Source organism: Schistocerca americana, chromosome 6 (genome assembly GCF_021461395.2).
Source record: "Schistocerca americana isolate TAMUIC-IGC-003095 chromosome 6, iqSchAmer2.1, whole genome shotgun sequence".
Taxonomy (NCBI): Eukaryota; Metazoa; Arthropoda; class Insecta; order Orthoptera; family Acrididae; genus Schistocerca; species Schistocerca americana.
The window spans coordinates 165427850-165446147 of NC_060124.1; the positions used below are offsets into that span (position 1 = coordinate 165427850).

At 41.4% G+C, this 18298-nt stretch overlaps 1 protein-coding gene across 1 annotated transcript in view; it reads right to left on the reverse strand.

Annotated features, from left to right (window-relative positions):
* LOC124619828 (exosome complex component MTR3-like) overlaps positions 1-8655 on the reverse strand; it is a 34944-nt gene extending 26289 nt beyond the window's left edge. The window contains exons 1-2 of the mRNA XM_047146437.1: positions 8441-8655; positions 8099-8352 (exon numbers count right to left, since the gene is read on the reverse strand). Of these exons, the coding sequence (XP_047002393.1) occupies positions 8099-8352; positions 8441-8603 (417 nt within the window). The 5' untranslated portion in view covers positions 8604-8655. The remainder of the gene's footprint in view (positions 1-8098; positions 8353-8440) is intronic.
* Positions 8656-18298: the final 9643 nt, after the last annotated feature.

The window sequence follows — 18298 nt, forward strand, 5'->3', positions numbered from 1 at the left end:
CAGCAGAGTGTGCGCTAATATGAAACTTATTGGCAGATTAAAACTGTATGCAGGACCGAGACTCGAACTCAGGACCTTTGCCTTTCACAGGCAAGTGCTCTGCCGACTGAACTACCCAAGCACAACTCATGACCCGTCCTCACATATTTAATTCTGCCAGTACCTCATCTCCTACCTTCCAAACCTAACAGAAGCTTTTCTGGAAACCTCACAGAATTAGCACTCCTGGAAGAAAGGATCCTATCAGTTATATGACAATCAGTTTGGCTTTAGGAAAGATACAGGCACTGGAGAGGAAGCTTTGATGTTGCACTCAATAATGGAAGCAAAACTTAAGAAAGACCAAGACACATTCACAGGATAGCGGTTGGCCTTAGTCTCAGACATAAGGTATATGTAACTTAACCCAAATATTTTATCTTGTGACGCCTATTGCATCATGTGATGTTATAAGGCCAATACTTCTGAAGAATATATTTTTACAAATGTCGAAACCATGGTCAAATAAACCTTTATTTGCAACTGGTTGGCTGATTTTTCAATCTATTCGAGACCTGAATGTTTCAATTCAGTTACTGCCAAGGAGGTACAAAGATGTGGAGCCAACTTTCCAAAGCAAAAACAATACACATAAAGTCAAGTAGAAAAAAATGGGAGAGGAGGCAAAATCTTTGAGGCTATGTTACCAACACGGCAACCACTTTGGAAGCCCACTATATTCAATGCAACACACAACTTGAAAATGGAAAGAGGGTCATGTGACATATCAAACAGATACAGAATTACATCAGAAATCAGTGGTGCTTTTCATTTTAGCACAACTTTATTCATTCTCGAGAAATGACTGATGTTACTTCCTTGCATGTGACAGGAAACCTGATAGCATTACATAAGTCAAAGTGAGATTATGCTGATATCAGAAGAGAACAACACCAGTGTTGTCACAGAAGAGTTCAACAAATGCCACCTAGACAGGCTACCCATTACCCACAGCGTGGTGGTGAAACCATTCACAAAATTCTGTGAAACTGGCCATGTGTTATACAAACTGAAACCTGGATGACCAACAATGGCTATAGATGAAAGAAGACCAACTACTACTATGGTATCATTCAGCAAGAGACAAGAGTGCAGCACTCACCACATCTTGCATGAAACCAGTGTCAGCCATACATCAGTATTCCCTGCACATCTCAGGGAGTGGACAATTGATGCTTGCGCTCACATTCTACTACAAATGTTGGTTTAAGTCTATGAAGAATAAGCCTAGTGGATAACAACCAACTTACAATGTGATGGATAACATTTTGAACATATCCTATAACCTCTGTGTGTTATCTCCTACACTTGCTATGTTCTGTGGAAAATGCAACAAAACTCAAGAGTGAATAAAGCTTTGCTCAAATGAAACACACAATTATTTTTCTCACATGATTCTCTGTCTAGCTGATGGCAGCTCCCAAATTGACCACAATGTTGGCAACATAACGTCACAGACTTTGCCCCCATCTCCATTCTCATTCTACTTGACTGGCAATATGTTTAGTCATCTTTTTTGGTTTTAGAATGGCGGCTCCACGCGCATGGACCATCCTGCAGAGCAATGAATCAGTGAATATATAGCTGTTACTGTATGAATGATTAAAGTACTAAAAAGAATTTAGTAAATGTTTGGAAAAAATTTTACTGAGTAATTATGATAAGGAACCAATTAAATATTGTCTGAGCAATCCACATCAAACATTGACCAACGGACACTAAGAAGTATTGTACATTTTGGTCTTAGGCCATTGTTACATTATCATATTTCTTTGACAAAGAAATATGATCAAACATTTGTCAAACTTCTTTTGACATGGCACTAGAAAAGGATATTACACTGTCGTCATATTTTTCATCAAAGCTCAACGTGGTGCAGTCAAAAAAATAATTATGCGCTGCAGTTGCTTGCACCGTAATTGCACTGTCTGTGCATATGGAATAGAAGTGGCAGAAAAAAGAAAACACACTGAGTGCAGCCTTGTGTTTTATGTCAAGATGATAAAAGCATTCAGCAAAATTTGTTAAGAGAGCTGCAAGTGGAGGACCTCAAATCATATATAAATTACTTACAAATGGATGAGAGTGCATTTCAGTATTTGCTCAGTAAAGTGGCTTCTCATACTACAAAACAGGATATTCACTTGAGAAATGCCATATATGCAGAAGACAGAGTCACCATAACACAGTGATTTCTTGATACAGGAGACAGCTACTGTAGTTTACAATAAAGCACTCGAATACCACAATGCACATTAACCAAAATTATTTCAGAAATTTGTGAAGCGATTTATAAAGCACTCGAGGAGGAATATCTGAAGGTAAATAAATGTTTAGTACGCTGTATGGGCAGTAAAAACTACTTTTATTTCTGAATAATTTATTTAACAGATTTAGTCTTCCAACAACTATAAAATTAATAACAGATGTAGCACTTTTTAATTTGTGGTATCCATAGTTCAAAAAGAGACAATGTAGAATGGAAAGCTAAGAAAAAAATTTTCTTTGATAGTGTGACCAGCTCCTTCATTCTGGCTTGCTGAAAAGCTGCCTGGATGTTTCAGATGTACAGATGAATGGCCGGGGATGTGGCTCTGAAGTTGCCTGCAGCATATCCCACCTGCCCATCAGTACACAATTAATAGCATGCATTGTGCCCCTTGCTCACTCCCCTCCCAATTAAGGCAAGGTTATTAAAAAGAGTCCAAGGAACACACCAATTAAACTCTGAAGCCATGTTTACAAACACACTACACAGACGTCAAATAGCCGTAACGATGCCAGTGCTCCAAACAGTTACATTTCACACTGTAGTGAACAGAAGACAAGTGACTTTCACTATCAAATCTATGGCATCGTATTTCTCTGATGAAAGGCAGAATTTGACAAGCTCCCTATCACACTATCAAATTTCTTTGACATAAATATCTGACATCTCAACTTTGATAAAAGAAATATAATAGGGTAATACAATCAGTAAACAAACAAAATAATGTAAGTGGTTGCTTCGTACAAGACTGTAACACAGTTCCTCCTTTTAATCCAACCAGATCCAGAAAGGCAGTATATAATGGCAACCAGATTTATGTATTGTTCCTTGACTTCCAGACAGAATTTGATACAGTTCTGCCTAGAGAACAAAATATGAGCTTACAGAACAGTGAACCAAACTTGTGACTGGACTCAGGATTGTCTTAGCAGACAGAACTCAACACATCACACTAAATGATGCAAAATCATGAGATAAAAAAGTAGCATTTTGTTTAACCAAACATGATGTAGGACCATCACTGTTTACATGATTTATGAATGATCTACTGATAACTTTATTAAGTTCCATAAGGCTGTTCATAGATGATCCTTTTATATACAGCCAAGTCAGAATGCCAGAAAATTGCTGTGAATTGAAGGAAGATCAGCATAAGACTGACATTTGGTGCAGGAACCAACAGTTTAAATAGAGGGTAAGACCCATTATTGTCCAACTATATTATTGACCACTGATCAACGTAAATGTTAAGGACAGAAAAATATTGAGGAGTATGTATCAGGAGGCAGCTGAAGAACAACAACCACATGAAACAAGTTACAAGAGAAACAGATAGCAGATTGATTCATTGGAAGAATTCTAGGGAAGGAAGCTTACAAAACTCATGTTCAATCATTTCTTGATTACTGTTCATCAGTCTGCAGAAGATACAATAGATTCACAGGACAGCACATTTCATCACAGACTTATTAAGTAGCACTCGAGTGTCATGGGGATGTTCAGTAACTTCAGTAGCAGATGCTACATAGTAGACATTGTGCTTACCAGAAAGGGTTACTATAAAAATTCAGAGAGAATTTTTTTCCAAAAAATATTGCTTCCTTCCACATGTATCTTGCAGTATGGCAAAGAAGAAAGAATCAGTGTGTTAGAGCTAATGCACAGCCTGCACCTCACACACCAATCGTGAACGTAACAGTGAAGAGAGAAAATGATAGTGGTGCCTGAAGGAGCCCCTGCCACAACTGATAAGTGCCTTGGTGAGTACAGATGTAGTTTTCATTAGCCTATCATTAGCTATCTTCTTGGAAAATACCAGTGTATCAAACCTTAGGTTACTTGCACTGTTCTCTCTTTAGTTAAAACCTCAAACAAAGTATACAACTGTGGATTACATAGTGGTAACCTACATTTCACATTGTTCACAGTACAAACTGTTTATTTCCTGAACATCTAAAATTACTTTCACATCAGCTAATAGTTTTACTTAAAAGATTCCTGGGCATAATGTCACAGTTTGGGTTCCACAAATGTTGCTTGATTGAGAATGCTATTTATACATTCGCTCATCAAATATTACAAAAAGGCTTAAATAATAATGCATCACCTGTTGGTATTTTTTGTGGTCTCTCCAAGGCCTTGATTGCGTAGATCATGACACTGTCTTACAAAAACTCAATTTTTATGGAACTGATGGCCTGACACACTTGACAAACAGAATGCAAAAAATTATGCTGGATGATTCAGACAATGTAGGAAAGATAAAAAAAGAAACTAGTGACAGGTAAAAATCACATAGGCAGTCCAAAGGTGTTCAAATTTGGGTCCACTCCTATTCCTTTTATATGTGAATGACCTTCCACTTAACATTCAAGAAGCAAACTTGGCATTTCTTACAGACAATAATAATGTTATAATAAATCCCATTAGAGAGAAGGCAACACAAGAGTTAGTACATGACAGTTTCCAACGAATTCTTAAGTGGTTCTCTGAAAATGGATTCTCCCTAAATTTTGAAAAAACATACTACATTCAGTTCTGTACAGCAAATAGAGTCCTACCAGTTACTGAAGTAGCATACGAACAGCAGTCAGTAAGTAAGTAGGGTAGAATGCTCCAAATTTCTGGGCGTACATATTTGACAAAAACTTAAACTGTAAGAAGCACATTACTGAGCTTCTCAAAAAATTAAGTTCGGCTACTTTTGTTCTTCATATAATTGCTAATACTGGAATTAAACGTATCATCCTCCTGACATATTTAGCATATTTCCACTCAATAAAGTTGTACAGAATAATTTTCAGGGGCAACTCACCACTTAGAAAGAAAGTACTGATTGTGTAAAAGCATGCTGTAAGAATAATGTGTGTTCACCCACGGACATCATGTAGGCACCTCTTTAAGGAGCTACACGTTTTAACTGCACCATCACAATACATATTTTCACTAACAAATTTTGTCATAAATAATAATCCACTACAACTTGGGAAGAACAGTGATGTACATACCTACAACAACAGAGGAAAAATGACCCTTATTACCCATTGTTAAAGCTGTCAGTGGCAGAGGAGTTCAACATGCAGCAATAAAATTTGTTGACCATTTGCCCAATAACATAAAATTTCTTACAGATAATGAAGCACATTTTAAATCTACTTTAAACTCATTTCTCCAGGACAACTCCTCCTATTCCACTGACAAATTTATATTCAAAAAGTGGTAGCCCATACAAAAAAACAAAAAGACCTTTAATAAAGTGTTGTTGCATGAGTAGGAATAACATGATAACAATGGAAAATCTTGGATGGAAAATACAATATTATGAAAAGGTTAATTGCTATTAATCATATAGTGGAGAGTCAGAGACTGTGGTCATGTGTATGTACGCATTGAGTGTGTGTGTGTGTGTGTGTGTGATTCTGATGCCTGTTTGGCCAGAAACATTGTTTGGCAGTCTTTTTGTTATGCCTATCTGTGACTCAGCATCTCCGCTACATGGAGAGTAGCAATTATCCTTTTGATAATATTGTCAATAAAATGATAGTATGTTCATTGATGTTAACACTAATCACGCATACATATCCTATAAACTAACTCATTCCACATTCCAATAAAACTGTTCAAATGATCTATGGAACATGTAACTACTTAACTAACCAACAAAAATGCTGCCATCGAAACTGCAGAATATTTCAACAAGGCAGCTGCTTACTCAGGAAGAGTAAAGAACACAACATTAGTTATGCTGGGGACTTGGCTTCTTAGAAGCTCATGTCTCAGTTGCAAAGGTCACAGGAGAAGAAGATTATGCAGCTCAGAACAGTTTGGAATACTTGATTTGAAGCATACGCACTAGACTAAACATTGTCTGATTTTTTAAGTATCCCAGTTGCCCGTCATCATTTAAAGTTAGTAATATGTGCCATTGAATTTCAAGAGCTGTAAGCAAATGTGTATGACAAGGCATCACTTGGTCATCCAAAACCCACCCTCGTCTCTTTCACAAAGGCACTGTAACTTACAAAAATAATGTAAAATCCTGTTTGGAGTACCAAAAATTTAATGAGTGGGGACAACTAATCACAGGACAGACTGATTCATTTATTATGTTCAGAAAATCCCCTCAAGAACAACAACTTTCAGGAATGAAGATTAAGGTTCACATCACCTTAATGACAATGGCTTTATCTTAATGGAGTCTCATCACAACGGAACCCTTGTCCAACATGTAACCCACACACTTTATGAGTCTGATAATAGAAGTTTGTCATTACATTTACAAAGATTCTAATACTCTGTGAAAGTTCCTTTGGCTCATTATTGGTCTTCACAATAAATGTACCCCTCTCAGTCTTGGCCTGAGTTACCTAACTGTAACATTATTTCATTCCCGTATACTTTGCCTATGAGCATAATTAATCATTGCAGTGATGAATAAGTTGAAACTACTTCATTACACTTCTCTCTCTTAAGAATGTTATCATTTGAGGCCAACCTCAATTATACCCTGAAAGACCTAAGAGAGGCAAGTGATTAATATCTAGCCAAGAATGGAATCATTTGAGATGGAGACAGACAAATGAGGGGAAAAGAACTGGTATTCGTTCTTAAAAGATAATATAGTAGCATTCACCTGAAGAGTTTTAGTGAAATAATGAAAGCCCTACATCAAGATGGCCCAAAGAGATTTGCACCTTGATCCACCTCAACATGAGTTTCCCCCTGGCACACTATCATGACAGATTAATGAACGAAAACCAATAAGGACAATCAGTAAGCAGCATAATTTTCAAGATAACAGCAGAACGATCAGCACACTGTGGTCTAATAATTATCTAACATTTAATGCTAATTTCATCACATTAACTTCCATTAGCCGGAATGCAACAAGTTAACATATCCAGAAATGAAATACAAACTTTTAGTTACAGTTACTGCCTACCTTTCTTCCAGAAATTTTCTTATAATGACATCCATTAATCAATGATCAGTAACACAAAATATTAAGGCTTGGTTTCATTTGTTATTTGCATATTACTGAGGTCAGTGCATCAATTATAAGCTTCCATAAAGAAACCAGACAGAACAAAGATTAAAAGTAAATATTTTAACACTTCCTAAAAGATTAAAGGCAAATGTCTGATATAGATTCGAAACAGGGCTCTTTCTACAGTATTAGGGGCTAGGCACTAACCAGCTGAGCTCTTCACACACAGCACACAGACTGGTTCAGTATTCTAGACCTCCCCCTTAGTTTCCAAACAATGGGTTGAGGTTCAAGTTCCAGCCCTCAAACTGTTTTACCATAAGGAAATTCAATAGGCTATACTAGAGCACTGAATTTCATTGCAGGTGGGAGGGCAGAACAATTCATCCTACAAACATAATCATTTTATTGTTATGACTAACCGGTTTTCTGCTGTATCCTCCCTCTCAGGACGGTACTACTCAAGGACCTGCAGGAGGCTGGAAAGCAGAAGCTAAGTATCGGAAAAATGAACCCTTTGGTGGATCACTCTGTATGCTCAGCTGTATGGGGGTGGGGGGTTCGTAAAAACTGTTGGTCCAAGTTCGACCGCCGGTCCACATATTATTTAAATCGGTCGGGAAGTTTAATTAGCCTATTTTGAATAACGCGTGTAAGTTTGAAACATGGGCCACAAAAAATAGTGGCATCTCAGCACAATAAAAATGAGATTTCGAACTGTTAAGTTATACATTATTGTGGGCATACTTCAATAATACAGCAAAGAAAAGTTCTTCGGAAAAATACACACTTATAATTCTTACACGACAAACTGCTGGTTCTAAGGCTCTACGTAACATCAAGCTGTATTGTTTCTCTTCTGAATCCTGTTGATGGCCTCTTCTTTTTTTGCACGAAAATGGAGCATATTTGAATTCACAATACAATTCGCCGTTTATGCTGTATTCGGACTTCCTTGGAATTTCTCGGGGATCGAAGACTGAACAGACAACTTTCGTTCTTTCCTGTTCCAAATAGGCTGAACCTTTAGCCTGACTCACCACACCAGTTTTCATGTCTTAAAAAAAAATTACAAAAATCAGATGACAAATTACATCGGTGCTAATTCTACATTCAAAATTCACAGCGTCAACCAAGTTACATACAAACTTTACGCTGTTCGTCCATATGCCTCCCACAGGCTCTGACTCCATTGCTTGGACATATCCTTTTTATATACTCTGCGTAAGTCAGATCTGGTTTTTCGACGTGCAATAAATATGACGTCGAATTTTCTGGACCCTGAATTCGCCTGCTATCTGTCCCCATGTTTAACCACCAGTAAACAAAACATCCGCGCGCAAAAAAAACACTCGAGTATACATATGCACACCAAAGATCATTCGTACTGATGGTATCGATCATAAGTATCGACTTAATGAAAGATCGTACGTAAAAAGCTCTTCAGCCCGGTTTCCAGAGGTATGGTTTTCTTTCACATGCATCCCCCCAATAGTAACCTTTCATGCACCTGTAGATAGTACTCGCTCCAATAAATGGGGTCAGTCAACAGTTGGCAACGGAGGTGAGTCGTCGACGTATTCGGCGGGGAGGACGAGTGGTTCCCCGTACAACACGTCTGCGAGTGAAGCATTTAGATCCTCCTTGACTGCGGTTCGCAAGCCCAGTAAAACCCACGGGAGGGCGTCTGTCCACTGGCCACCATGTGGCATGATTGCTGCTTTTAAGGTGCGGTGGAACCTCTCCACCAGGCCGTTGCTCTGAGGGTGGTAAGTTGTCGTACGGAATCTGTCTTCACCGCACAGTTGACAGAGCCGTGCGAAGAGATTCGCTTCAAACTGGCGCACCCGGTCCGTTGTTATAGAGGAGGGACAGCCAAAACGTGAGATCCACGACTCGATAAAGGTGCGAACTATCGTTGTGGCGGAAGCGTCGGTGATGGGCGTGTCCTCGACCCAGAGGGTCGCTCTGTCTATCATTGTAAAAAAGTAGTTAAATGGGCCCGCAGGGGGTAGGCGTTCCACGATGTCAATGTGGACGTGGCGTAAACGTCCAGTACGTACGTCAAAGTGGGCGAGAGGAGGGTGGGTGTGACGGGAAACCTTCCTACGTTGGCACGACACACACGCTTGTGCCCACCGTTTGCAGTCCTGACGTACGCCAGGCCACAGAAAACGTTCATTCACAAGGCGGATCGTCGCCTGGACGCCTGGGTGTGCTAAATCATGGAGTGCATGGAACATAGGTTGTCGCATGGACAGTGGGACCCATGGTCGAGGTCGTCCAGTTGAAATGTCACACCTTAGTGTAAGGTCTGAGTCCGTTAGCGGACGGTCTTCAAATCGAAGAGTTGAGGTTGAGCTATCAAACTCAGCACGAGTTTCATGTTCAGTCCGCTGGCGGCGTGCAAGTTCGGTGAGGGATATGTCAGCTGAGACCACTGCGATCCGCGACCAAAAATCAGCGACCACATTATCGGAACCGCGAACACGACATGCGTTGGTTGGAAACTGTGAAATGTATTCCAAATGGCGAAGTCTGCGAGGGGGTGCGTTGGCGCTCGGATTGTGGATCGCCTCCGCAAGGGGTTTGTGGTCGGTGTAAATGACAAAGACACGTCCCTCGAGGTTATCTTGAAAGAGGCGAATGGCGGCGTAAACCGCGAAAAGTTCTCTATCAAAAGATGACCATTTAGTCTGAGCACGTGACAGTTTTTGCGAAAAGAAGTGTAGAGGTTCGACAGAACTACCTAAATGTTGGTGGAGTACGGCGCCGACTGCTGAGTCACTTGCATCTGTCATAAGTGAAAGCTGTGCGTCTGGCATAGGGTGTGTAAGAGTCACTGCTGTCTGAACGGCCGTTTTGAGTTTGTCGAAAGCCGTCGTCATTTCATCTGTCCATTGAACTTTGCGCGTGCCTGAAATATTCTTCCCGCGAAGCGCATCGGTAAGCGGAAGTTGTAATGCAGCGGCATGAGGAATGTGTCTTCTGTAAAAATTAACCATGCCAAGGAACCGTTGTAACCCTTGAAAGTCATTCGGTCGTGGGACGTTAGTAATTACCTCCATGCGAGGGGGTGGTGGAGCGATACCTGCAGCGGAAACCACGTGTCCGAGGGAAGTTACTTGTGAAAGCGCAAGTTGCGATTTGTCCTGGTTGATTTCAACACCTGCACTTGACAATGCGTCTGTGACAGCACGTAGGTGGGCTTGATGATCCTCGCTAGAGGGTGAGAAGATTAAAATGTCATCTAAATATGCATATGCAAAAGGGAAAGGACGTAACACCTCGTCAATAAATCTCTGCCAGGTTTGAGCGGCGTTTTTTAACCCAAAAGGCATATATAAGTATTCAAAGAGCCCGATGGGTGTGATAATTGCCGTCTTTTCGATATCGTCTGCTCAGTCTATCACTGAGAAAACCTGAGAGCCATGTAACCACTGTGTGAATTCCTGAATTGTTCTGGAATTCAAAGCGCGGTAGTCGCTGCATAGTCTGTACGTGCCATCGGGTTTATCTACTAAACGAATAGGAGATGACCAACTGCTACTAGAGCATCTGATGATGTTGGCGTCTAAGAGTTCGGATATGATGGCACGTGCACTCAGGAGTTTTTCCGGATTAAGCCTGCGGGCTTTATGTCTGATCGGCGGTCCCGGTGTCGTGAGAATATGATGTACAGTACCCACTGTTACAGCACACACTGACGTGTGGAGTCGTCGACCTGACTGTCCTAGCGGGGCAACACAGGGAGACCCTGGACTGACCGGTATGTGGCGCCCCGAGGGCGTCGGTGTAGATGTGGTGGTGGCTGCGGCATGTGTGGCGGCAGATCTCGGAACGGGCGTCGTTACTGAAACCGGCGCCTCGTAGGTCAGTGGTGGAGGCATCATGGTGACAGCTACAGGCGACGAAGGCACGCGCAAGGCATGCCCGGTGTTGTGGCGGTGTGGTGGGGTCTGGGTGGCAACCGGGCGCCACTCGGTAACCCTTGGCGCCGCGGCGTCATGCTGGGTCGGCGAGGTGTCAGCCACAGTAGCTGCATCCGTGGCATCGGTAGCCCCGGCGTCTTGCTGAACACGGTGACCAGAAAAGGAGTGGTCCGGTGGCAAAACAACGTTGTGGAGTGGAGTAAGAGACGCGATGTGCGGTCGCAGGAGTCGATTTCAGCCTGTAATTCACAAAGACGGCGCCGAAGAGCGCTGTTGTCAACCATGAGGGCTGAGGATTCACATTGGAGGTGGATGAGAGAAGACGTGGTTGTAGCCAAATCGACGGAAAGTGCCTCACAACGGCGACGTTCCACGATGATAGAGGATGAGGTGTCGGTGGTGCATGTCGTGAATGGAATGCGAATGCCTGATTTTGAGAGTAAAGAAGAATCGTCGATGTCCACTGATAGCTTGTAGTGACGGAGGAAGTCTATACCAATGACGGGTTCATCAACTGAAGCTACGCAGAAGGACCATGGGAATGTAGTACCAGTATTGAAATCGAGCTGGACGAGAGCTGTGCCGGTGACAGGAATGCGTGTGCGGTTAGCTGCAAGAAGCTCAACAGGTGGAGCAGAGCCAGTGGCAGGGGTTATAGAGGCAAGTAATATACTCATTGCTGCGCCCGTATCGATTAAGAATGAAGAGTGTAATGTATGATCATATACGTACGGGCGTGCAGATGGCGTCGGAAGGCTCGCAAAATTAGAGCATGATTGTAGGCGCAGAGGTTCATTAGGACAGAGTAGCGCGCCTAAACCGCTCCTTCCGCGGAGTTTAAAGCATTGCAGGGCGCGCAGCACTTCGCGGCTTTATCACCGAATGTTGCATAGTACCACAGACTGATGACAGAGCCCTGTTGCTGTTGGTAGAAGCAGTGGAGTCATCTGTCCGCAGGGCAGATGACCCGGTACCAGGCGCGGTCGGTTTGGTGTGTGGTTTAATGCTGGCGCGCGTAGCCGGTTGTGTGGCTGCGCGTGCGGAGTCGCCAACCTCTGTTGGCGAAGAGTGCGTCACGTCCTGCGTGGTCGCCGGGGGATATAGGAAGGTGTAATGATTGTACGATGAAACTCTGTTGGAACCAGCAACTGTTTGGTGGGTTTCAATAGGGTATAAGCTTCGTCTGCTAGGCGCAGCTTAGCATCTAGGGGAAGGTGTCTCTGTGGCAAGAGCGTTAACTGCAAGGTTAAAGGGAATTTATCCAACCAAATAGTCCAAAGGGACTCGTCTGGCAGGGCTTACTTAGGAACCATAGCTCGTAAGTATCGCCAGTACTGGGACGGAGACTGGTCTCCAGGTGGTTCGTGATAAATTGCTAGGCGTAACAATTCAGTTTCGGAGCGTGAAGCAGGCTCGGTAATAGCTTGTTTAAGTGCAACATATTTGTCATGTGCAGGTGGGTCAAGTATAATATCAGAAAATAACTCCGTGAAATTATGGAGGTGACTGACGAGGAGAGCAAATTTTGTGTCATCCTCGTGAATTCGGAGAAAATGAAAAATACTGTCCACAATGGCGAACCAGATGCGTGGGTTAGCCTGATTAAAGAGCGGTAAGTCAGGCTTGTGAGCTGGTTGATAGTAAAGTGCGGCAGCAGACGAGGGTGGGCCACAGGATGGGGGTACCATAAACTGGACTGAGGAAACCGCGTTAGCGGTGGGCAATGACTGACCTGCACTCAACGGCGTGGAGATGTGCGACGCAGGTTGGTTGTAGAGCCACTTGAGACGTTGCTGCGGTGCAGGAAGAGCCTCTGAGGCGATGTTGTCCCACATAGCCAGGTTGGAGTCCGACACGGCAGCGGTGACCGATTGCACCGGAATTGCGGGCTGCGGTGGGGATGCATGAAAAGTACCCGAGTCAGGCACAAAATACACTGAAACGTTGCCATCGAAGGGCGGCGCGGTTGCAACAGTCGCGGTTGTCATGTTAGCGGGTGGAATCGTTCCCCGAACACGCAAAGCGGCAGGCACGGCAGAAACCGTGGTTGGCGGTTGCGGCGGGAAAGTTTGGTTTTGAATGGCCTTCTGAGCCATACAGAACTGGTTTGGCGTTGAGTCCAGTGAAGGTAGTGCACTGTCCACGATCGGCGGTACACACAAATTGGTCCGTTGAGCACATTTAGCGATATATCACAATTCGGTACAAACGGCGAAAAATGATGTCCCGTGGAGTCAGGAAAACCGCGAAATGGCAATTGTGACATGCCTGAGTCGAAAGCACTGTCTGTAGCACTGTTAACACTGTAACGGTTAACGGTCACACGAGGTGTCGAAGAATTCCATGTGGGTAAACACACATTCGGAGCACTATTATGCGGAAGCACTGTGGAAAGAAAACCTGATTCTAAGTCAATTAAAATGTCCGTAGAAGGCGGAACCGATAATCTGGTGGCTGGCATGGTATAGTTGTTCGGATGCATTGTCGGTAACATAGTTTGTTCGAAAATTCCGTAACTGAGCTGCAATAACTCGCGTTACGCGGAATTAACTTGTCTGGGGTCACCAATGTAGAGTTTTGGTAGGTATTGAGTCCCATAAACCAACTTCTTACAGCACAATAACGATTTATTCGCATAACGTTCACAGGTTAACATCACAGTGCAAGAGTAAACACTAGACTGTCCTCACTCTCTGGCGAAGCAGACCAAAAGATAGTAAATATAGCAAAGACATATAAATAGGTATGCACAGAAGTACAGGTTATTACTGTACGATCGCTACCCACCTCTTTCCACACGAGTAAGTAGAAAACGCAACTTACAATGGTTTCAGGATGGCGGCAAGTGAAATTATTTGTATGGGTTTGTGCAGCTTTTAGACGAAGAACGTTTACAAAGGAAAAACGTCCCACAGATGTGGGATATGGAAATGGGTATCTCATAGGAATCGTTTAGAAGTATCAGAAATGCTAATAAGGCAGTTACCTGACGATAACGCCGTTTCATTTGAAAATCATTTTCAAATGAATAAAATTGATTTTGCATTCGTTTCTGCCCCTTCACAAAGGTTTTTGTCTCAGCAGTTCAGCATTGCTCCTATTTTCAGTATTAGTCAGGGTTCTGATAGGGCACAAGTTCTGCGCGTGTACATTTGTTTGACCGGTATGGTACTTAATTTTGAATCAAACACTGCACTACTGTGTAGAATAATCATTAGTCAATGACAGCGCCAATACAAATACTTATGTTTGCTTATGATTTGCTAATGGTCCAGATTGGTTTTAAATATCTAAAGCCACAAATAGTTTCAGTTTCATGGTAATATTTACACTCGAACACTAGAGAAAACAATTACTATCTTTATACAGAAATAAAAACACACCTTTACAGATTTGACTGTTCTACAGTAATGTGAATCTCAGCAAGTACACATTTAAGGATTCAATACTTGTTAATCCGAATCCTCACATCAAACAATGTCGTGTTACTCTGTTACAAATAAGTGATTATAAGGAGTTGCTGAATGCTAGAGTGATATTCCAACCGCACTGTTTAAGAACATTTTGTAACTTAAGATGGTACCAGTATTTATTAACTTCGTTGCAACCTAAGCCCATTGATCTGGCATGAAGCTAATTTTCCACATAATAAACAAACTATTCTAGATCTGTTCTGGCGATCGAACCACAGCAGAGTCAAAGCACAACCACCAATTAGCAATTGCTGGAGCTCGTATGGTATGGTATGGGAAGCAACATCGTCCAAGAAAGTAGGACGCTTATCAACATAAGTAATTGTAAGTTGTCATGAATATGTACGTTTGAACAGTTGCCAGCAGGCTGATGCACACGCAAATACCTCAAGTCGCATATGAGCAGCGCCTTCTGGTGCTCTTGAATACAGGTAGTGTGGATGTTAGCTGTATGAGCAGCAACAGCAAGCTGCCAGAAACTGCACGGAAAAATTTTCCTGGCGCGCCCAAACTCCCAGATTTGCATATGCGCATACTCTACTAAATTGTTGTGGAGGTAGTTGTCCCCACATGACCTGTGTCCTGTGTTTATGTTTCCCTAGTTTGCTGAATTTTCTCTGCCTTTACAGCTCACATGTCATACGAAAACAAAACATATATCTGTGGCTGGGAGCTATGAAGTGAATTATTGGAAAAATACATTCACATAACCACAAAAGACAAAAATACGTTATTTCATTCAGATTTCTGATTTTATTTTGTTTCCGTATTATTAAAAACCAAGCATTAATCGTTTTGTAGAGCAGTTATTTTGGTCACTTTGCTAAAGAAATTTGGCTTTAATTATTTTTTCCACAAAGGCAGTTAATTTATTAGTAACAAAGTGTTTAGTTTCACACCATTGGCTACTGTCAACTGTTCATTCAATTTCTCATGTGCATTTTCATTTTCTGGCACAAAGACTCAAACATGAGGTACTACAGTTCTGGTACCCCAAGAAAATTGACATAGCGAAAACCACACTGAAAAGCTTAATACCAGGTACAGATACTTCATTGTAAATCTGGGCATACGAATGTCCACTTTAAGCTGACTTATGTATGGCTTTCAAAATTTCGATGCCCTTACAGCATTCTCTGATGTCCTGTTTCTTTTAAGACACAAACAAAGTAAGATCTCTTAATGCTATATATGTATGATCGTATGAGTATGTAAATGTTCACTTTGAAGATGACTAATAAATAGGCGAATTTGGTCAGTAATATTAAATAAAATATTTTGTTTCAAATATATTGGCAAATTTATTTAGCAGAATTGTACATATCTGCCTTCGATGAAACACATTTTTCGCTCATAAGATTTTTTTCAAGAATTCTCTGGCTTGACTTATTTCTTAATTAATGTTGTTTACCCTTAAATTTACAGAATTCCAGTAGTAACTGAGTACATTGAGCTCACTTGACATGATTGTAATACATAACATTTTTACAAACAAATTAAATTGCTTATATGACATTATTTTTTTGTTATATTTTATTTATTTATGCATTTATTTTACCTGGCAAGATTAGGGCCTTCAGGCCCTCTCTTACACCTAAGCAGGCATACTCAGATTCAACAAATTTCAGTTTCTACAGAACATTAAGGACATATAACATGTTATACAGTATTAATGTTAAAGAAAAAAATAGAGATGATAATAGTAGTACAATGATAATTAAAACAATCAAAAAATAATTATAACAATCAAGAATAATAATAATAATAATAATGACTATGCATATGAAAGTAAACATATTTTTCTTTTATGAATGTCAGTCCTATTGCTAGTTGGGAATTTTCTCGTTATATTCTTGCAGCTTGTGAGTTATTCTCATCAAGCAGAGACATAAGACGATAGAATGGGGTGAAAGAGATATAGAAGAGGTAGATAGGTTAGAGGAAGAGAAATAGAATGGTAAAATTCGAAGCTATGATGGAGAGGAGAAAGAAAAAGATAAGAGGGGTACAACAATGGTGGCTATACCGTCCCTAATATGTAAGTCTTGAGTTCCCTCTTGAATGTTGAGTGGTTCTGGATAAGACGCAGATCACAGGGGAGCGCGTTCCATAGTCGTATGGCTGAGATGGAGAATGACACGGAGAAAGATTTTGTGTTATGTAAAGGTACAGCCAAGATGCTAGACGTATCCGATCTGCTATTGTGGTTGTGAAATGATGATAGGTGTTTAATGTGAGAAGATAGATATTGGCTAAGAAATCGATGAAGTAAGCACATCGTGTGGAGATCGCGTCCCTTATGTGGGCGTATCCAACCTAGCTGGGAGTATGAAGGACTGATATGATCATACAACCGTATATTGCATACGTATCTAACGCAAGCATTCATCACTAGCTCGAGACATCTCGAATTTTCACTATTTGTGCCGTGTTGAACTACATCACAGTAGTAAAGAATAGGCAAGACTAGTGTTTGGACTAATTTTTGTTTAACATGGGTTGGAAATATTTTTCTAAATTTTTGAATTGCATGTAGGGAGGAGAGCGATTTCCGGCAAGCTGTGACTGTTTGTTCTTCCCAGTTCAGATGTTCATCCATGATTATTCCAAGGTCTTTTACTGTTTTTTTGGTATGGTAGTTGGGTACCATTGAGGAGTATTTCAGGGACTGTTTCGCGAAAGTACCTACTGATTGACTTTGGATGAGATATAAGTATGACCTGGGATTTCTTGGGGTTTAGTTTCAGACCTAGGTTCTGTGCCCATCGAGAAACAGAGAAAAGATCTGCGTTCATACTCGCTACTGCGTCAGCAATGTTCTTGGGGCTTGCACTTATGTACAGTTGGATGTCGTCGGCATATAGATGGTAGTTGCAGGAGTGAATCACTGAAGAAATATCATTAATGTACAGTGAGAAGAGTAATGGACCAAGGACGGAGCCTTGGGGAACCCCAGAGCGCACGTTTTTCCATGATGACTTTTCCGACCCACAAATGACTTGTTGATTTCTGTTTTTGAGGTAGCTGTCGAACCAGTGTATTGTGCTGTCTGAGAAATTCAGCTGCTCATTTTAATTAGTAATATATCAAAGTCAACTGTATCAAAAGCCTTGCTAAAGTCAAGCAGTGTTAGGATGGTAGCTTCACGTCTGTCCATAGCATGTTTAATGTCATCAGTTACTTTGATTAATGCAGTTACTGTACTATGGTGCTTTCGAAAGCCTGACTAATAGTTGTCGTGGATGTTATGAGTTTTGAGGTAATCCGTCAGCTGGTTATGGACGATGTATTCTAGGGCTTTAGATATTGCAGGTAGTATGCTGATCGGCCTGTAGTCACCTGGCGACTTAGGGTTGTCAGTCTTGGGTATAGGTTGAATTAAACTTTGCTTCCACTCAGTAGGATATGTACTACTGACAAGAGACTGGTTGAAGATGTCTGTGATAACTGGAGAAATAGTGTTTACGACGTTCTTAATCATGCCAATGCTCACTCCATCATTTCCTACTGCCTCGGAAGAGATTCTCATAATTGCCTTGTGTACTGTGCCGGTAGTGACATGTTTTAGGAAAAACTTGTCTCTCGAGAGATTGATATC